The sequence below is a fragment of the Hakea prostrata genome, chromosome 2 (assembly GCF_041222555.1).
Source record: "Hakea prostrata isolate BN-2017 chromosome 2, UWA_Hpros_2, whole genome shotgun sequence".
In the NCBI taxonomy this organism is placed as follows: Eukaryota; Viridiplantae; Streptophyta; class Magnoliopsida; order Proteales; family Proteaceae; genus Hakea; species Hakea prostrata.
In genome coordinates, this window is record NC_142601.1 from 58,427,016 (window position 1) to 58,448,823 (window position 21,808).

Consider the following 21,808-nt stretch of genomic DNA (forward strand, 5'->3'; position numbering starts at 1 on the left):
CTCGAATTTCCCGATTTTGTCAAGCTTGATCCCACTAAAATGAGTGTAAGCAATATACATTGCACCATCAACTTCTCACCAAAAGACTTCTCCAACTTTTCTGGAGATCACGGGGTTGGGAAGCTTCTTCCCAAGACCTAATTATTAAGACTGAATTCTCGGATCTGAATTTTTAGCAGATCTCCTTCGTTTCTCAACAATGGAAACTTTTCACTGAGACATCCTTACAAAAGCAAATGATTGATAAAACAGATTTGATTGATTGTTTTTTAGAATGGGCATCTTTTGGTTGATCAGTCTAGCAGGTTGACAAATATATCTGTGGTTACATAGTCAGGCTTTAGGTACAGAGACAAGGAACACAATATAAGTGTATGGATATTGTAAGCAATACCACAAAGTAATCATCCAAGATACAGTTGTACTTTTCTGGGTTCTAGTGCCATATATACGCATAACCAGTAGTAGGTGTGTGCAGAGTTATATAAAAGGACGAGTAAACATGTGCAAAATATAGCAAATGGTCCACCAAAGACATTAACACCACGAGGTGATTGATCACAAGAGATCTTTTTGATTGATTATTGACACAAACAAAGATGCTTACTCGTAGTTTGAAGCTGGAAATATGAAACACTTAAAAATGGGATAGAACTTTACATAAACTCAACAAGTCAAAACAGTATTTACCAGATCAATCAGTATCATCAATGGTAAGCCAGTCATTTGACTCTTCATCCTCTGAATCTTTCCCCCGATAAGTTGTTTGGCCTACTTTTTTCTCCCGTGAATTTTCACTTAGTCGAACCCATTCACTGGAGGACCCATTTGGTGAGGGAAATCTTATGTCCTTTTCTGAACTTGAGAACCTTTGTCTAGTAGACATATTATCATCATCGTCATCCTCCTCTAGATCGCTGAAGGAAACATCCTCATCATTTCCAGGCGGTTTATGAAGAGCAACAGAAGTGTCAGTCTCATCTTCTTCTACTACCCATTCTTCAGTGTTGTCTTGTTCACCTGCATTGATGTGATGTGGTGAATTTACAGACTCCACCAGAACCTCCTTTTCCTGAACTGGGTTGCTCACTTCTTGAATTTTAGTACCCTTGTCACTCACTTCTATCGATGAATCACCATTCTTAGAGCTCTCCACTTCATTTACTCTCTTTTTCAGTTTCTGAAGCAAAGAATCTCTTGCTTCAATAATCTGCAAATTAGAACAAAATGCTGATACCAAGGAACCATTTATCAATAACTAATCATGGGCTTCAGCAAGTTCAAGAGAAGTGTTTTTTAAAAATATATGTATCATAGAGGGGAGGAGGTCTTAGATTAGCTTCTTGCCATTGAAGGACATCTATTATTGGAGAAATCTGATGACTCTTTAAAAATCAGTCCTCAAAAATCACCCTAATAAACTACCTTTTTTTTTTTCTTCTCCTCCTTCCCCCCCCCCCCTTTTCACGAAGAGGCGGGGAGGGAACGCTACAGGTACTAAAGTAAAACGAGAGAGTGAGAGAGACAGAGATGTAATGCCATGGGAAGATATTCTAGCTGAAGACCTACGCGAGTACAATTGGGAACATCATGCATTTCGTACCAAGAAATGATGTTAGCTCGACTCTTCAGTTTAGGCAACGGTAATTGAGTCTTTGACCAAAGGCAGCTATGCCACTTCAACCTTAGGCAGTTGACATCATTGAAAACTTACACTAGTGATAAGTTTTACAGCCAGCTACCATAGCTCAGGCATGGGATGGCCACTTAAGATGATTCAGACACATGCAAAGCCAGCCAATGCACCAGTAACGACATGATGAGAGCCATAGACAAACATTGTAATAGGACAATAAAACCAAAGAAAACATGGGTAAAAGTGGTGCGTAAACATAGAAATGGTTAACAGTTGAATTGGCTTTAAATATAGCAGAGTCATAGGCAGGATATGTGTAGCCTAATAAATCAGATCAGTTACATAAGTGGGTGAGTGAGTAAGTGAATCAGCTACCAGCACTCCACCCGTATGCAACCTTGATCTGTACCGTCTATGTGATGCACAACATTATACACTCCATTGTCCAACCCCACACACCCCCAACAAAAAATAAAATAAAACAAACTATATCATCCCAACAATCTGATAGCTGTATGATATTTAGACCCTCTATCTTATAGGATCAATTAAAAATAATCCACTAGATGATTAGCTGGATTCTTTGTATCTCTTCTGTGATTTAATCGCTGAATATCTTCTGATTTTTGTTATTTATTTATTTCCTCATTTTATGCATTTTATGAACATAAAGGACTAGTTGAACAAAACCACTAAGAGAATACTGAAATTCTGTTTTTCAACGTATAAGAATCATCTTCAGTCTGGTTAAGAAAGAAGGTAAGACTGGAAAAGCAACCCCCCATGTGTATTACCAAGTTTTCATCCAGGAAGGCCTCAAATTCAAGTTCTGCAAAGTTTCCATGAGTGCACATAAATCAATGAAATTTTCTTGAATTTCTTCCTCATGTTTAAAAATAATTGGAAGGGGGAAAAAGCAGCCTCTGTGCAAAGAAGTCTTGCCTGTGGAGTTGATAGAAGCTTAGAATCATGTTCATTCAGCCTGGGGTGCAAGAGAATAAAATATATCATCCAAAACTGCTGCTCATTCATATAACTTGGACAAAGCCTAACAATAAGACCCGCTAAACTTGGAGCCAAGTATTCAACAGTTGAAGTGTGCTTCTGTTGGGCATCAGACATTTGAAAATCTGCAGAAAATATGCAGAATTCATAGGCAAAATAGTGTTGCATTAATATTTGAGCACAGCCAATGGTGTATGTTTCACAGAACAGGGTACAAGAAAACAGAAGAATATCAAGTTTGCTCAAATTAAAAATAGAAATCAAAAGAAACACCTGATTCTAGTTTTCTGACATATAAGTATAGAACAACTTTTCATGGAATTGAAGGATTTACCCAAGAATTATCTGACAAAATTGTTAAGATTTTCTGTTTTGCAGTACTTGGCCTCAAGTTGGTTAACATTTCAACAATAATCCATCGAAAAATGCAAACTCAACTACAGTTAGGGAACCGGTCACTTTAGATGGTCAGATGGAAAATGACAAAACTACCATGCATATGTCATGGCGTCTAGGCAACCGAAGAAGCTGGAGGGGCAACTTGCAAGATAATAACAACAATAAGACTGAAGTAACTGGGAATTCAGAAGTCACTAAGACAACTATGCCAGCATAGCTTCCATCTAAATGTTTGTCCTTCTTCATGAATGGTAATTTCAGTTTTCCACAATATTCAGTCCCACTAAAACTGAAAATTGTAAATTCTGAATGGCCTGGTAATTCTAAGACATTATGATATGATTCTGTTTCAGTGTAAGCCTTCCCCTTATTTACCTTCCCTTCTTGCTCTTTCATTTTTGCACAAGCACAAAAGCTTTCCCTCTTCCCCCTTTCTTCCATCATATGCTACATTCTGATCTTACATCTTAGGATTTATATCCCTCTTTTATTCTTTATAACTTCCATGTCAATCAACCCCCTTCTTTCTTGTCATCTGTCAATCCCCCCTAGTGATCTCTCAATTTCAGGATACCAAACATTTTTTATTTATCATGTTGTGAGCTTTTCTTTACCATTGCTTTGTCAATATTCCTGTATATTCCTGATCTGCGCCTTCCTTTGGAAAGGGAGGGAGGCCACCCATTTCATCCATCCTGTTTGTTGGTCGACCATTTGCCGCCCAACCTTTGAGGGAGGCCTTGGCATCTGTAGGATCTCTGATGTCAACCTCGCTTGCCTTCTCAAACTCATTTGGAAAATTGCCTCTAAGCAAAATTCCATTTGGGTTAATTAGGTTCATTCTCACCTTCTTCACTCTAACTCCTTCTAGACTTCTCCCTTGCCCTCCAATCCTTCTTGGGTTTGGAGGAAACTTCTCTCCCTTCGTCCCCTCGCTCTCACTGCTATTTCTACCATCATCTCCTCTAGATCTTCCACCTCCTTTTGGCTCGACCCGTGGCATCTGATGGGCATTCTCTACACACATTTTGGTCCCTAAACTGTTTATGACTCCCGAATCCCCAAAAACACCTCGTTGTCTGCTTTCATCACTGATGGCTCCTGGGACCCCCACTCCCCTCCCCCTTCTCACACAGGTTTGGGATTCCCTTCCCACTCCAAAAACTTTTCCACATCCTCTGTCTGGAATCACCTTTGTGCCCAAACCCCCAAACCCCCCTGGGTTTCCTTGGTCTGGTTCAAAGGCTCCATCCCTCACCACTCCCTTACCCTTTGGAGAGTTCTCAACCAAGCCCTCCCCACCCAATCATTCCTCATTAGCCGTCATATCCCAGTCAATCCCAACTGCATCCTTTGCTGGAACGACTTAGAAAACCCTGATCACCTCTTCTTCTCTTGCCCTTTCTCCGGATCTATTTAGAGAAAAGCCCTTACTTCCATTTGCCGTTCGAGGCGCTCCTATAGGTTTGCACGTGATTGGTCTTGGATGGTGAGAAACTTTTCAGGCTCTTCCATTTGTGATCGGATTGGTAAGCTTGTTTTCTGTGCCTCTATTCACCACATTTGGTGAGAGCGTAATCTCAAGAGATGGTCGTCCAAATCTCGCTCTATTGACTTGATTTGGAATACCATCTATTTTTAGATTTCCTCTAGGTTGTTAGCTACCCCCATCCCCCGATTGATGATTCCCCAAGGAACAGATTCATTGTTGTCTCCTAGGGTCTTAGCTCTTCTTTTCGGTCTTCCTCTTAAAGACCTTGTTTCCTTGTTTCCATTCTTTTAATATAATTATTTATTCATCCAAAAAAAAATTCCTGTATATTCACTTTGTATGTGAGGTGCATTTAATTATTGTCATAGACCTATCCTAGATGTGGTTTTGTCATGAAGCATCATTATCAACTCAAATATTTTTGAATATGGGTTTCCAGCAGGAGCTGCGAACCACTGGGGGCTAAACACCCTTGCCTCTCTTGAAGCAAGAAGGTGTCCTGAGTCACAAATAGGACTGAAACACCCCTAGGTAGCTTGCCATTACCATTGGTTGAAGCAGGTGCAGAACTTTGGATGTTGTTTGCATCTGAAAACGAGTAATGAGTAGATAGTAAAACCAAATTTGGACAACTTGCCAAAGCACGTACATCTTTTTGTTATGGATGACCACTTTGCCGTATTCATGTTAGAAATGGGGTGCTCTATTGCAAGGCAGGTATATACACCCGGGAGAACCTTTGGCAGTCATGTTGGAATGTGTATACGCCTCTATATACAATTTTATGTGCTATCTTCAATGATTGAGATCGTATGTGTGAGGGACTTCCATAAGTTGACGTAGCAGCTCTTGGCAGCATTTTGATTGCCAGCTCCTGGCAACAGCGTTGTAACTGTGGATATGCATTTGTGCCTTTGAGGGGATGGCTAAGTGGTTGAGTTTATTGTTGGGAACAACAAGAAGGCAAACTTTTTGACGGACAGCCTTTTTAAACCCACTGATTTACCCCCCCCCCTTCTTTCTGTGTCCACATGGGAACAGCAGATGTTACACCCACTACCCTTTTGTAAAACAATATCTTATAATTTATATTCTGAAGCTCTACAAAAGCCACACTTATCACACAGTCAATTACGATCATACCCAGAAAGTCCAGGGGGATTGTGTGGACTATGAACTTAATGGTTGAATTTCTGAAAGTGTGTTCACCTAGTAGGCAAATGTTACTTCTAGCACAAAAGGAACACTGAACAGATCTAAAACTGTCAACTGAAAAAGGGTCCAAAAGTATATCCATGGCACATGAGGGAAAATAAAAAAATGAAGACTTTCTAGTAATAACAGTTTATTACAGTAGTACCACAAATGCCTTCAGACATGCGATACAATCTTCTGGAATATATCATTAATGGAAAACTAAAAAGAATCCATTTTGCTAATGTCAAGTCCATTAAACCCCTTAAATCTCCCTAACTGCTGTTCCTCACATGAAAATGAAATAGAAAAGGACAAACTCTAAAGTGGGTCCTTCGGTTATAAATCCATAACTTAACTACTGTCTACAATCATTATTTGGAAACATCCAAAAGTCGGTGGATTCAGTCAATGAAATCCAAGACACACTCTTTGATCCCCAATTTGGTGCCAAGGTAAGATTGTTACTTTCCTTCTCTTCTAATTTCCTGTTAGATTGGAGGAGGGGGACTTTGCTTCTCTATGATAAGAGGAAGCTTTCTTCCTATTCCAGAGTAGAAGAGACAAGTTCACAATCGGATACCAGTAGAGAGTAAACTATTCCTTGAAACGGAAATTGCTTGGAATAATGGTGCAAAACTGGCTAATATACCCGAGCAGCCCGAACCAAAATGCACGGAATAAGAAGATGCTAATTATTGATGATAATTAAACACAGAGAAGCGAAATCGAATTCTGTGTCTAAGTAAGGAAAATAAATTAGAGTTAATTACCATTGTTAAGGGCAACGGGGAAATCCGTCCAACATTCCGGTCGCATTGACATCTCTTGAACGAATTCCAATACCTCCTTCGTAATACCAACAGTGTCGCCGCCATGACCCTCTTCGTGAAACTCATCTACATCGTCAACTTCATCATCATCACCGTCCTTGGGGAACACCAGAAGGTTAGAAGCCAACCGAGAGATCTCACTAACAGCCTTATTCGTGGAAATTAGAGAAAGGCCAGACTTGAAGCTGCCACCAATCTCGACAAAATCATTGCGAATGCCGAGAAGTGTCTGAGAAGAAGAGTCATGGGCAGTAGTGGAATCCACAGGAGAGTGATCAGATGAAGTAACAGGGGGAGGAGCTAGGAAAGAGGCGACACCCCATAATTGCCGACCAATGGTTTTCCCCAGCACTGATAAGTCCTCTTTCACTCCCCCGCCAGGAGAAGAGCCTTCTTCTTCTTCTTCTTCTTCTTTCAGTACAGCTGAATCTTCTTCATCTTCTGGAAGTTGGGATTTGAAGGGATTTGGGAGTGGAATTGAAAGCCAAGACATTATGGAGATTTGCTTTCCCGAGATTGAGAGACCAAAAAGAAGCGAGACACGATTCAAGAACCAAAGCTAATCGAAAAAACGAAACAAAAACGATCACTTTTTCTTTTTCTCTTTCTCTCAAGTCCCAAGTAATTTCTCAGTTCTTCACTGGGGTTGTTGGCACTTCTTAGTTGTCGTTCGATTGGATATTTTTGCCATTTTGTCTTGTAATTAATATTTTTCTCATTTAAGCCACCATGTTCATTAATCATTTCCTTCAATTGAGTAATGGTGAGTCGTGACAGTAGTGGGGACACTTCTTGAAAAGGAAATAGTCACAACTTCAAAGCGATAGATTCGCTTCATCCCACGAACGAACATCTCAAGGCCTGGCTTCCTTCCACGTCAAATTAATACTGATAAAGTTATTAATAATAAAATACGTTCTGGAGGAACCTTCACTTTCCACTTCTAGAGCTGGGCTTCATGTCCCGAATGAGGAAATCCTTCAACAAGACTTATTTCTTTTCATTTCTGGATTATGGATCACTCTTTATCATTATAGAAACTAAGATGAAAAGAAAATCTTCGAAAAATTACGTGATTAGTTGCTTTTAGGTTTCTCTTACAAAAATACACACTCAATGTTTCGTTTTACAAAACTAGTTAAAACTGAGTTTTAAGGGTTGAAAATGTCCAAAAAAATGAAAATTTAATATTTTGGCTAATTTTGTAAATACAAATTCAATTTTGACTAATTTTGTAAAGCAAAACATTGAGTGCTATTTTTGTAAGGAAAAACCTTAAAAACAGCTAGTCACATAATTTTCCCAAAATCTTCCAACCTACAAGAAGATTTTCAATTAGATTATGGACACGTGTCCTTTTCTTTATCAACAAAACCAAATATCATTATTAAATATCCTTAGAGTTGAGGGTAATATCTCACTTACCAATCAATGCAAGATTTTTTTTTTTTTGGTTGCCAATCCCGGTTTCCAAGGCTTTGCCCTGACTAATCCGGTGTTCAACTCGGGTCGCACACCTGACTGTGGTGGGTGAGTCTCCCAATAAGAATTTTTTGCATATCGGAACCTTGCTTAAACGGACCAAACTGCTTACCACTTAGACCAACCCCTGTTGGTCAATGTAAGATTTCTTTTACTATAACAGTGGATATACTTATAGAAATAGTAAGTCGAAGAAAGTAACATCAATCCATCCTACTACACACTACCAAGTAAGAGAATTCCATGTCTAAAATTATCATTTTTTTGCTCTTTTCCCCCTCCAATGGAAAGTATGGTGGACGCCAAAAAAGACCATGGACAAGAACAGAACCCTACAGACTTTAACTCTCTGCACGGTAACTTGTCATGTAAAATCAAAAGCTGCGGTTTAAATCTGGGGGATTTCACTCTAGTGCAGATAAACTTGTTGACAAAGAAGCCAATTGATCTTGCAAAAGGAACAAAAATACATGTCTCCTCCCTCTTTTCATATGTAAATTATAAGAAGAAATCCATTTGAAATAGCAACAGCTATTGCAGTTTCATATAAAAGAGAACAAGAACTAAGATTCCTGCCTCGCACAGGTGCAGGTCAAACTTTCAGATCATCTGAATAGCATTATTAAGAGTCATTGCCAACAAAAATAATCAATAACCTAGAACTCCAGTCGCTAACTAATTCCTGTAACATTCTTATGGTAGAAACTGCACATAAACAATAATATGGTACATCTGTCCTGAAACCAGCCCTCCCTACCAGCCTCCAAAAGCCTCAAATATCATTTGTTTGTCTTCAATGTCACCTCTTCTCGTGCTCTCAACCAAAAACAAGTGACAACTGATCCTGTTTCTTACATAAGGCTTGTGTATGGATTGTAAGATTGAACAGGAATCCCCGACCCATACGGGTGGTTTGCAGCTCCATAAGGAGTACCAAAAGGATTTGAGGGCTGTTGCTGTTGTGGAATATTCATCATCATCTGTTGCTGCAGCAGGAAAGCTTGTTGTTGGTGGGCCATTGCTACCATCTGTACAGAATGGGGTGCTGCCACAGTGTTGGAGGCAAGGAATGGGTCATGTACTAGTTGCTGCATCATAGGACTAGCCATAGGCGCAGGCTCCCACGGGTTGTAGCTAACATTCTGGTTATTTCTTCTAAGTGCATCATCATATAAGCTGTCCAACGTGAGCAAATCCAGCCCTCCCGCCTTTTTTAACAAGTTATAAAGCATTAGTATATGCAATCAGGGAAAAAGAATACCGATAAATGTCTAGTAGTCCTCTAAATATATATATAAATAACATTATGGAAGGATGGGGAAATATCCAGGTTTCTGGCACAAGCACCTATGCATAGCAACAGATTCAGAGAGTTCCAATCTAGATTCATAAATTTCTGCTGGTAATCAAAGTAAATCTATGGTGAATGGAATGACATGGGTGATTAATAATCACCAAAGTAATAGGGATAGGAAGTGTGTGATAGGCTGAACCAAGTCGTTACAGAGACACTTGCTGGTTTCCCCTGGTTTGGAAAATCTGTGTGCGTGGCTTTCCTGTCTCTCCCCCCAACAACCTTTTTCTTCTTAAAAAGGAAAATAACATACAACCGTATTCTCTCACACCTAAGCTGGTTCAATGTTTATGTCCCCGAGTCCAAAGATGTTTATATTTACATCAGTGCTATTTTCAAGAGTCCAGATAGCATAGTTTCTTCAATTCCTGGCTTGATATTTGTGAAAATATCAATTACCCTCCTTGCAAGAACACTCTTGCACTAGAAGAAAGCTGATCTTTGTCTGAAACCTATGGCAGACATGACATCATTTAGAATAGGTAATGTTCATTCTGAAATTGTACCATATTAATGTCTACTATTACTGTTAAGCATAAGATATTCAGCAACAAGAATCTCCACATGCTAGAAGAAGCCCAGCCTTAGTTTGAAACATCTGGGGGATGTGAATTAATTTATGATGGATAGTGTTCTTTCTGAAATGACACTATCCTAAGTTCTACTGCCAAACCAAAGCATAAGATATGCAGCAACAAGAAACTCTACACATAAAACAATACAAAATAGAAGAGTAATACCAGTTTACTTGCAGCACTAGCAGTCTCATTAGAACTTGGAGCAGTTACCAATGCCAACTCCCATCCTGTGACTCCATTTGCAAAATCAGGACCTGAAGGGACAGTTGCTGATGAATCTGCTGCAAGACGAAGAAGATAAATAACAAAACTGCTTAGACACTCTTTAAAGGTCCTGATTTTCAACTGGGAACTTGAATAAACAACAAGCCTTGTATAGTTGACTCAATTTTGAATTGGAAGTGGATTTGATGTATTATACAGACTCGTTGACAATTTGTTTTTTTTTTCTTAGTTTGCCCGGAAAATTTATAAATACGACCTTTTCCTCCCCTCAGTTTCACACCTGAAGAGTTTATTTAAACCGAGTGTCAGCCCTCATTTTTCCTCAAGTTCACTATCTATTTCTTATTCTTAATGCCACTCGAGCCTGGATTAATTTGTTTGATTTAGTTTAAATTGATGGACATCCATACTTCTAGGCTGTCCATGTTCTCAAGGTTTAGATCCTACGGCTTCATGCAAAAGCTGGACAACTTACCAACTGGAACAATAGCCAGAGCAAGAGCATTCTTCTCATCAAGTTCTGATGCAGCTGGGACAGGATCATCCAAATTCTGTTAACCAAATAAAATACTCTTAGAAATGCACAGAAAACTTCAGATAAATAGAACATAGATGTACATTGTTAAGGTAGAAAGCATTTGAGTCATTACCAGCAAATCAGGTGGTTCTGAAACTGGTGCCTCCACTTTAACAGGTTCAGGTTCAGGTGGAGGAGGGGGTGATGGAAGCTCTTCTTGCACTTCTGGGACTTTCTTATACTCTATAGCCAAGACAACTTTGGGACCAGTAATTTTATCATTAACCCCCTGCTATGTGAAAAGGATTTAAAAGCAAAATCTGTCAATTTTTGAGAATAACAATATCATGGCCTATCAATAAAATTAAAAGATCCAGGATCATTTCTTCTAGTAATACATAATGCAAAACTTGATCTATTTTAGAAACACTGATAAAGAGCAGGAGGCCAGTTTTCTACCAAGATCAAAATAAAATAAAGAAGTATTGCCAAGGAATAATCCTTCTGTAATGCCATCACATGCTTGAAGCTCCTAATGATCAAATGAAGTTAATATTATTTTTATTGTTAATAACAAAATACGATCTTCCCACTCCTGCTTATAGTCTCAGTATGATGCTGAAACTACAATGTTCTCTTAGCTTTACTGCCCACCTAATAAAAAATTAGTTTTGTCAATCGGAAGAAACTCATATACCTGATCCTTCCGAACTGATGAAGCTCGAGGAGCATCTCTGACATACTCCTCCATGGCTGCTAAAAATGACGCCGGTGGCTGCATTAAGGAATAACTCAAAAATATTATTCAACCAATAGTACCAATAAAGCTCTCTTGCTTTTCTTTTTAAGCACAACTGGAAAAATTGTTACCATGACTGACAGAATACAAGAGAAAGCCATCAGAGTTACATGGCTTGAGAAATTCACACCTGTTCAATCTTGATAAACTTTTCTCCACGTCCAAGATCAAGACTTCTACATATTTCATAGAACTCTGACAGCATCTCCGCCTATAAAAGCAAAAGGTAGCTTGAGGAGCATCATAGAGAGAAGAAAAAGAAAAGAAAATTTCCATAGCAATCACCAGTGTAATCTTTTCGAAAAACAAACATATGAAAGAATGGAACGGCAAGACAACAGGTACCTGCTGACCCGCCTTCTTGTATATCTCAAAAGCACTGACAGCATCATAGCGTTGCATCTCAAAGAACTGTAACAATCCAGATGTACGGTTCTGCTTGTAACTTACTAAATAAACAGGCAGTAGTTTTCATTAGGAAATAAAAACCAAAACAAATACCTTGTCAACCAAATTAATGGTACCATCACTTATGGCCTGATAAATCTTAATGCTCTCTGCAGCTACCTATTCAAATATAAAAGGTAAAAAGCGCATGAGAATGTCATTTAGCAGGTTGCAGTATCTTAAACTTCATAAAGAGAAGCTTACACCAACAAACTTACCATTGAAACTGCCAACTGAATGATAAAATTATAAACTGCTGCTCCTTGGGGCTACGTACATTTTCCAAAATAAGTATTACAATGTTATATATAACAAGAGGTGCATACAATATTTAGCCATATTCAAGACAAGAAGCATTAAGGAGGATGCAGACCCATACTTGAAATTTGACTATCAAAGCATAAGGTAGTACCTGGCAACCAAGAACACGATGCAGAAGCTGCTGCAACACTGGCAACTGTTCAAGCAATTCAGCAGTGCTCAGTTCCTTGTTCCTCTGTCAGCAGCACAAGAAAGTATTTTCACCATGGATTTCAGAATACATACAGAACAAGATCACTTTACTAAAACCTTAACCATACTATCATCAAAGATCAAAAGGTTAGGCAAATAAGAAGCATGAATTCACCCTTACATTGACCAAAGTCATATGCAACTTAAAATAAATAAAAGACAAGTAAGTTGGTGTCCAATGCATTGATCTCTCACCTGTGGTGGGAGCATAATTTGAGAAGATGGACCTCCAAATCCATACCGGTGGACTTGATTTGGAAAGCCATCTGCTTTGATGTTTCTAGGCTTCAATCTCTTCCCCAGGCCCCTTGTTGTGGACACCCCAGGGAACAAGACAAGTGTTGTTTCCTGGGATTTAGGTTCCTCCCTCTTGCCTTTGTGATTGCCTCCCCCCCCCCCCCCAATTTCTCCCCACTAGTACATTCTCTTTCCCCTTTTTGGGGCTTTTGGTTAATGATTATCTCATTCACCCAAAAAATAAAAAATAAAAGACAAGTAAATGTCAAAAGCAAGAAACCCATAGGAGGGTATGGACCATTTTTACATGTAAAACATTTGAGTGCCACGAGAAACTTCGATAATCGTGTGAAATTCAATAGCTCAATATTTGAAAGCATAGTTCTTCGATCTCACCTCACTAACTTATTATTATTAGTTTATTATGATACAATATGTACAATAAGAAATTGAGAAAACTAAATATAGAGCACTTGGATTTGCAGTCAATTACAGCTACTACCCCTGGAAGGAAAAAAATCAATACAAATGCACCTGAGGACATGGTCAATCATGTTGCTCCTTTGGACAGGAGGCAACCAATTAATCTGTAACAGGGAATCCCACTTCTGTTGCAACATCGGGAAAAGAATCAACCCTCTACGCTTCAAAAAGAATCCTATGACTTCTGGAAAAGTTGAAAATATATCTTAGGTTTAACTTTCACGCTCATATTTTTGGGTTTATTTAAATTTTGTGGGATCTGGAGACACCGCCAAATTATGTAGTTCATTGTTTCCTTTGTCTCAGAAGCACATGTTAGACATGAATTTCCCCTCAAAATAAGATAATCAACTATAAAGATTTTGTCCTTTAGTATTTCACAAGAAGGCAATTCATAGGGAATATGGAGCACACATGTGAAGCACACAGGACCACGTAGGTAAAGACAACACTGAGAATTAACCCATAGTCACAGACTAATCCTGGATCGCCAACCAACAAAAGGATCCATCTCCCGGTAATTTAGGTTGCTCCAAAATCTTGGCACCCTTACTGCAGAAGTCTCCATATCCTCAGAGCAATCCCAACTAAGGCATCCTTATCAAGAAATATGCCATATGGTGCAGGAAAGTACACTTTAGGGGAAACGAACACGCCTAATCGTTCCAGAATCAAATGTCGTCACAAAGCCACCCTCAAATGAAGCCTTAAGGTGTCCTGACCATACCTTCTCAAAGGCTAAAACAGTAGGTCACCATTATCTCTCAAGATTCCAGAGTTGCAGCTCATAACGTGCTCCCATGCTTGCTAGGATCCCTTTATAGAAAGAAATCCAAAAAGGCCAGGCTAGCTCATGCAACAATGGATCCTGTACGGAATTCTTTTTGCATAGATTGTTCAGTCCATCTCACACTCTAGTATCCAAAAAAGTCCACCAAGATGCTTTTTGAGCCTCTTCACTTCCCTATTTAACCCATTACTGTTACTTTCAGTCAGTGTCCCCTATGTTTTGCAAGGATCAATGTAGCCTAACCTTTCCAGTTGGTATAAGGCTGACTTTGTTGTTGCATTTATCAAATTTTTTCTTTGATCCATTACCATATACATCTTCATTACTTCTTTGCTGGGCTTTTCACAAGCAAAACCCATACTAGTTAACCTTATCGCATCACTTGTGCTAACAAAACAATCTAAAACTATAACAAAAATCAAAATTATCCCCGAACTGAGACAAAACTGTTTAGAATGATCATTAAAAGTAAAATTCAGCATACGATAGAATACCACAAGCAACCAGTAAAGCAGGAAATAAGCAAGGAAAATAAAGCAGAAGATTAACATCAACATGTAGTTTCACTCAATCTTGGCACCCAACAGTAAAGATGTTAAAGATTTCAATCAGACAAAAGTAGCACAGATTTTTCTTCTTTTATTCAAAGATAAAAAGGATGCAGCAACAACATAAAATTAATTGCTTACTGGCTGATCTGCCTCAACATCGTACTTCAAGATACGGAAGCATTCCAGCCTCTCCTCTAAAAATAAAGCATATGTCCGTATAAATCCAGAATAATCCCAAGCTGAACAGAGATTAACGGGTAACTGTCATTTAACAATTCATTTCCTTAAAGAATAGTGGATTTTATCTATTATAGAATACTGAGTACCATTTGGACTGGAATCATCTTTGAAATGAGACAAGTTGAGCATATGGTTTCTGCTCCTCCCATAATTAATGACTTCTTCACGGAAGGTAGCATCCACTTCCCTAAGAGAACGATGTATCAAGATTAATGTTTTCAATGCCACCTAATCACCATAAATCACTGAATCAGCCAAAATCCAAGTACTATATTCAATGCAAATGCACTTGTAACCAAACCATTAAAACACTCCAAATAAGTGACTGTTATCTTCTCAAAGCAGCATTAGGTGGAGGTATTAGTTGATCTAAAAGAAATCACTGCAGCTCAGCGTATGCCTTGCACCCCATTTATCAGTTGAAGATATTGAGCATCAAAATGATTGCCTAAAATGGGAGCTGGGACAAAACTAGAACAACTGTCGTGGTGTAAATGAAGACAACTTCAAGCCATGGGACTGACATTGTTACTTCAAAGAATTCTAGACAAATAAATGGAATATATGTCAAGGACTAGAATAAATTGCCCCTCTAATAACCAAGATTGGTCATGTTGAAATATTATTTGCTCATTCAAACAACGAATACAAAGTAAATTTTGTTGTCCAATTATTTTTCCTTGTTCCATCTTTTGCATTCTCCAATTTGACTAGTTAGTATAACTATAAACCCCCTATCTCATAAATAAGAGAAAAAGGTTAAATCCTCCTACAACTACAACTTTTGTGTTGTGTACAAGGACTTCCCCAATTAGATCTCATGTTTTCAGATTTTAAAGCAAAACAAGTTCACCTCGGGGACTTTCTGAGCAGTTGTAATGGGTGACCATGAGAAAAAGAGTTGAATTGAGATAGTAAAGAGATTAATGGAAAAAGACATTTAAAGCACTAGAAATAAGGGCTGAATAGAAGGTAGTTCCAGCAGAGGGAAAGGATTCAGAGTCAGTGGTATTAATGAGAAGAACATAGATTGTGACACAGAAAGGGCATGGTACAGCCACACAATCAGACCGATATCAAGATGCTTGTGGCATGAATTTTGTTATTGACATTTTTGACATCCCACATCTTTTACCAATGTGATTTTTTTTAATTTTTTATTTTTTTTGCCGCCCCATAAAGATCAAAGGAAAATTTGAATATAGAAGACAAGAAAGAATGACCAAAGTACAACAAAATGAATCATATCAGGTTTTGCATCCGTTCTGACTCAAAAGAAATAATTATGTTACTTTCATCTCATAGCCCTTGGGCACAACAAATGATGTAGGTATTGAAAATGCCAAACTAGTTTTAGTTTCCCATATTCAATGTCAAAGAAAAAAAAAGGGTCATGGTTCACATACCGCCCAATTATGGGTCTTGGCAAGACGTCTGGCAAGAGCATGGATGCAGTATGCCACGTCTGCTCGAGGCCTTGCAGCTGAAACTGCAACAAAAACAGCTGACAAAACGAAATACAATAAGTTCTAGCCCATCAGTTGTTTCTTTGTAGGAGTGATAAGAAGATAAAATTAATAGGCTGCATCAAACCTGAAGACTGCACCAAAACAAAAATCCAGTGTGTAAATCATATACAGGGTTAGCCAGTTAGATAAGGTCACTAGGAAGCACTCAATTAACCTATGGTGAGGATGAGAAGTAAACACCAGATGGACACATAAAGATACCCACAACATCTGGATTAGACATCCAAATTGGTGTTACCTAATAATTAAAAAAAAAAAAAGTATACACCCCACATAGAGATATCAAGAAAGGAGATGGTCAAGGATGTGCAAGCTACAAGTCTACAATGATAACAGAGCACTTTCATAGAAGGGATGAAAGTCAATCAAAAAGTCTTGTAAGTGCAATATTTTAATGGAACTAACATTACACATCAATAAGAAGTGGAAGAACTCCTGACATAAGATGCGGTGCATGCCTTGAGGTCAACATGAATAACTGAAGCTGAAGGGACCATAGAGAAGTATCCACATACCCCTTATGTGTTTTTCTTTAGCTGGGCGTTCAACATGGTTTGTGGCCTTTACAATTGCAATGTCCAACTCCTGCAGAATTCAACACAACCCCCAAACCTTGGAATGTAAAAATTCAGAAACGTGCAATCTAGAAACGTGCACTATGATTGTTTTGTAATTCTCACCTTATAGTCACTGTTAACTTTAGCCAATCCAACTGTGGTGGTGTCTTTGATAGCTCCTAAATATCTCCTAAAGCTCTTATGTGTACCTCCTCCAGACATCTTTCTTCCTAACCAAAAGGTTCTGCAGAAACAAATAAGCTGGTCATATTGACATGATTCAGAGTCATGAATTAAAGTCGCACAAACATTCAACAGTAGGAAACTAATATCTTGTAAATGGCCGCATCGGCCTATTGAGAAACTTAATATCACCTTGGATTTCCAAGCGAGACATTAAGCCGCAGGCTCAAGTCCAGCATTCGAAGTGGTAAATTGTATGCAACCAAATCTAATGCTGCCGACATCTCAAACCTCACAGCATTGGTTTGGGGGGAGGGGGGGAAGTTGGAAGTAGCAGGGCTAATTCATCGCCATACACACAATTACTAAATCCATTTAGTTATATAACAATAACAAAAAAACAGATTTGAACTTCCTGACCGATATTGAATTCCGGAATCTCAACAAACAAAAGGAATTTTGAAAGTTGCAAACAGAACTAATTCTCATGGCACATAAATACACTCCAAATCGTCCAAAAGATATGTCAAATAAGAAGACATTACAGAACAAATAAAACCCATAATAAGCATAATCATCATCATCATCAACTCGTTATAATTGAAGATCATCAAATCGAACGTTACTGAAGAATTCTTACATCCGTTGTACTCAATTTCAACATTGAAGCTAAAAAGACAAACAAAATTGATGTAAAACAGAGATCAAGAAAGCTCAAACTCACCAGAACTGAACGAAACCAGAATGAGAAGGAAAGAGGAAAGCCAAAGTGTCCTTCTGGTCGGCGACCATAAGAGTCGAGAACCAGAGACACCACAGAGAGAGAGAAATTATTATTTCTACGACGCCGACGACTCAACAAAACTGAACGATTTAAAACCTTTTTTTTTTCCTGGGAATTTTAAAATCTTCTTGATGTGGAAAAGCACTTCTCAGCAGTTTCACTTTTAGTTTCACTGTTGAGAGCGCGCGCTTTAACCGTAGTCAACTCTACGTACTACGGCCGCCGTAATTTCAGTAATTATGGGGAGGTAAATTATTTGAAACCGTTTGATCATAAAGTGGTGCCGTCAAGTTATCGAATCTGACGGTTTCGATTAAATCTGCACTTTAGTAAAGTTACTACGGCAGCGTACTTTTACTATTCCATAAATGGAATTTGTTTGGAAGCACGAAAAACAAAAAAAGTGATTGAATTCTGAAACGTCATTAGGACTACGGACTAAGGACGGTCGCTTCAAATGGAGGAAAACCAGATGCCAGCTGGAAGCTTGAACCCACCCTCGTCACACCTTTGAAAGTAGCTCAAGACTTACGGTGTATTACAGAAATGCCATTCCTTCTATTTATTTTGATTTTTTTTTTGCGCGGGAAAAGATTATATATTTTTCTACAGAATATTACAGAAATGCCATTCCTTCTATTTATTCTTTGAGATTTCTTTCAATTAAATATCTAAAATGAAATATTTAACTAACGTTTCCCCTATAATGGTGAAGAATTTTTAGTTTGAAAAAAAATAATTCCAAACTCCAAGACGTTATAAATTTGTTAGATTTTTTTTTTAATTTACTTAAGGTGCTATTATATATTGATGATCGGATCATTATAAATAAGACCAATAATACCCTTTCAATCATCATTAATAGATTAGAATGAGACATATGGGTGATATAATTTTTTCCTCTCCTATATCTTGCAAAATAAAAGAAACTATGTGATTAAGTAGTAAAATTTTCCTTCATTTTCTGTTATGGAAGATAGGATCAGCAAGTGAGATGTGTTCTCTTTAATCTAGAAATTATGAACACTTAAAATAACCATTATATTTAAGGAAAATTCCTACTTTCTCTGTGGTATAAAGAAAGTTAGTTGCACGCACTTATTTAAAATTGTTTTATTCTATTAATTTTTATTTTTATAATCATAGATATTTTATTTTTTAGAATATTATGGAACATTCTGAAATAGATGGATGATGTGATTATGAAATATTCTTTGTTATGAAAAAAAAAAAAGAACAATATCCAAATAGCATCAATTAGTATAACAATATTGTTTTTTAATGGTTTGAAGTAGTTCTATTGGTTAATAACATGCCTTCTGTCAAGGTAAGCATTAATCACACCAATTAACTCATGCCTTCAAGGCATGGTGAGCCACCTCTCGAAGAATAAAATTAAGAAAAATAAGAAGAATTTTAATTATTTACTTTATAAAATATAAAAAATAAAAATAAATGTATATATTTTTTTTAAATTATATTTCTTAAGTATGAGTGGAAGAAAAGCATTCTCCATGGCCAATTAACTCTTAGAATACAATTATCACTAACTTTTTTTTTGTTTTTTTTAATTGTTGAGAAACAATTTTGATTTCGATTGCTGTAGCCAAACGGCCACTCAACCTCTGATGCTGAGTGCTAAACAGATAACTCCAGATAATAAATGGTTTTTTTTTCTTTCGGTTAGAAGATAATAAATGGTTTTAAGTTTTGTTTGTTTTGAAATACCCGAAGAAATAATTATGGATTAAGGGTAGTTTTCGTAATATAACAGGAGATCGAGGGGCATTTCCATGAAAACAACAACAACTACGACTATTCTTTGACAACGAAGTTCCACGTGCAACCGACTTGACAACTGGATTTCGATGATCCCATTTGCACCATGTGATGATGATGTGAACATTTCTCCAAATCCAGACCATAAAAGACAACCATACCCCTAAGAGGTGGTGGACGAAACCTAGAAAGATTTGTCTAGTGTAGGGGCTGAGTTGGCATTCTACTATTACTCACTTCATCAACTCCTTATTTCAATTGGATACATTGTTTGTTTTGCTCAATTGTGAAAAGCAATGGCTGTATTTGTTACATGAGTAATATTCTTTTGCAACTGGGGTTTGTTTAGTTTACTTTGTAAATCCAGATCTTCCATACCCACTATTCTTTTGCCTTCAAAATGTTGAGAAAATTACGTGATTCAGTTTAGCTTTCCTTTATAGAAATAGTCACCCACTCACCGTTTTACTTTACAAAATTGGTCAAAACTGAATTTGCATTTTACAAAATTAGTCAAAATATTGACTTGTCATCTCTTTGGTATTTTTTACTCCTCAAACTAATAACATCGAGCGAAAAAATCACTATTTTGTCCAAAAGGAAAAATCATTATTTTTTTATATTTTTTGAACATTTTCACCCTTATGTCGGTATGATCAATTTTAATGGTAAAAATGTCAAAAGAGGTGAAAAAACACTATTTTGGCTAGTTTTGTAATTACAAACTCAGTTTTAACTAATTTTGTAAAGTAAAACATTGAGTAGTTTTTTTTGTAAGGAGAAACTTAAAAGCAGTTAATCATATAATTTTCCCAAAAAATTTCTTTCATAGCTCATTTGATATAAGAAAAAAATTTCAAGGCATGAGAATAGTGGAGATAAAGGATATTTTCATCTAGTTTACAAAATTTTGAACTCCTGATCATGTTGAATGAGGCATTGATTTTTGCCAACCAAACTACATGCTTAATTTTTTCTTACCAAAAAATATTTGTTATCTAAGTGGTTGAGCATCTCATTTGGCCGGTGCAATCCAAGGGAAGGATCTAAATCTATCCCCAATATTTTTTTTTCTTCTATATATGGACATGTTTTTGACACAATATGATAATGTTATACATAATGATAGAGCAAGGAAGTCTCAAATTAAAACATAAAATAAGGTGATTTTTATTTTTTAGGAAAAATTAGGTGGGAACTACTAACATGGATGTGATGGGATGTGATAAGATGGGAGTGGGACCTATCATAATAGGTTAATGCAGGGGAGGGTCCTCCAGCTTTGTTGGATCCGATGCGATATGTTGGGTGTTAATTAAGGAGTTCGGATCTATGCTCTCCGATGGTTTTACCACCATAAATACAGGGGGACCCAGGAGTTGGGTGATTAGATTTTTTTTAAATTATTTTTTACCTATGGATCCCACAGGATTTGTGGTGTTAAAGTCGGTGAGCACTTTGACGGGTGATGATCAGGATTCGTTAATTAAGTGACAGAATCCTCAGACTGTTGTTGTCTAAACCCAGCTTAAGGAAGAATAAAATTTATAATAATAACAAATCCCTTACGCTACAGTCTCAGATTTTTTTATTTTAAAATATTTATTTCTTATTGTAAGATTTTAATAATGAGCCAACAACAATTATGCAAGAATTTTTACATACATATGATTTAAATATAAGGCAAAACTTTGTCTTTGACAGATCATACCATGGGGCATTGATTTGAACAACTCAATAATCCCTCAAGATTAATCATATAATTTATACATTATTGATGGGATTTTTATGATTAAAGGATTAAAGATTTGATTAATAATTTAAAAAAAAAAATTCAAATCTACATTTACCTAAAGTAGATAGGTGTAGTAGGCAATGGAACTTCTTGCCATTCGAGATGGTTTACTTTTAGGAAGGTCTTTGGGGTGGAGCAAATCCAAGTCATCTCTGACTGTATGCCAACGATTCTCTCCTTGCAGGGCTTTCCTTCTTCTTTGGACTGGATAAATCTTAGTTTAGTTTCAGATATTTTGAGAATTTCTTTTACTTTTAGTTCGGTGTTTTTTAATTATATTTCTAGATCTTCTAATGTTTTTGCGGATTTTCTTGCTAAGGGAGCTCGTCGTCTCTCTTTATCTAGGTCTTAGTGGATTATTCCACAGTGTTCATGATTGATCCGTCTGTATTGTCCAAGTCTTCTG

The 21,808-nt window shown here is 37.3% G+C and overlaps 2 protein-coding genes across 3 annotated transcripts; both read right to left on the bottom strand.

The window, feature by feature from the left end:
* Positions 1-242: 242 nt before the first annotated feature.
* On the bottom strand, positions 243-7,233 carry LOC149025237 (uncharacterized). Its single transcript, XM_089145468.1, has 3 exons — positions 6,500-7,233; positions 2,579-2,766; positions 243-1,210 (listed from the first exon to the last, which is right to left on the bottom strand). Exons 1-3 carry the CDS (start codon positions 7,050-7,052, stop codon positions 695-697), a joined length of 1,257 nt encoding a protein of 418 aa, XP_089001594.1. The 5' UTR covers positions 7,053-7,233; the 3' UTR covers positions 243-694.
* Positions 7,234-8,533: 1,300 nt separating this feature from the next.
* LOC149025238 (putative clathrin assembly protein At5g35200) lies at positions 8,534-17,928 on the bottom strand. 2 transcript variants are annotated; one of them, XM_089145470.1, is made up of 16 exons: positions 17,769-17,928; positions 16,985-17,105; positions 16,820-16,889; positions 16,182-16,279; positions 14,862-15,003; positions 14,674-14,774; positions 12,374-12,457; positions 12,180-12,230; positions 12,016-12,081; positions 11,860-11,925; positions 11,645-11,725; positions 11,413-11,490; positions 10,849-11,004; positions 10,674-10,749; positions 10,136-10,251; positions 8,534-9,249 (listed from the first exon to the last, which is right to left on the bottom strand). In XM_089145470.1, exons 2-16 carry the CDS (start codon positions 17,081-17,083, stop codon positions 8,893-8,895), a joined length of 1,641 nt encoding a protein of 546 aa, XP_089001596.1. In that variant the 5' UTR covers positions 17,084-17,105; positions 17,769-17,928; the 3' UTR covers positions 8,534-8,892. The 2 variants fall into 2 exon arrangements, with proteins under 2 accessions (XP_089001596.1, XP_089001595.1); XM_089145469.1 differs by having other exon boundaries at positions 10,136-10,254; positions 17,769-17,927.
* Between the last annotated feature and the right edge of the window lie 3,880 nt (positions 17,929-21,808).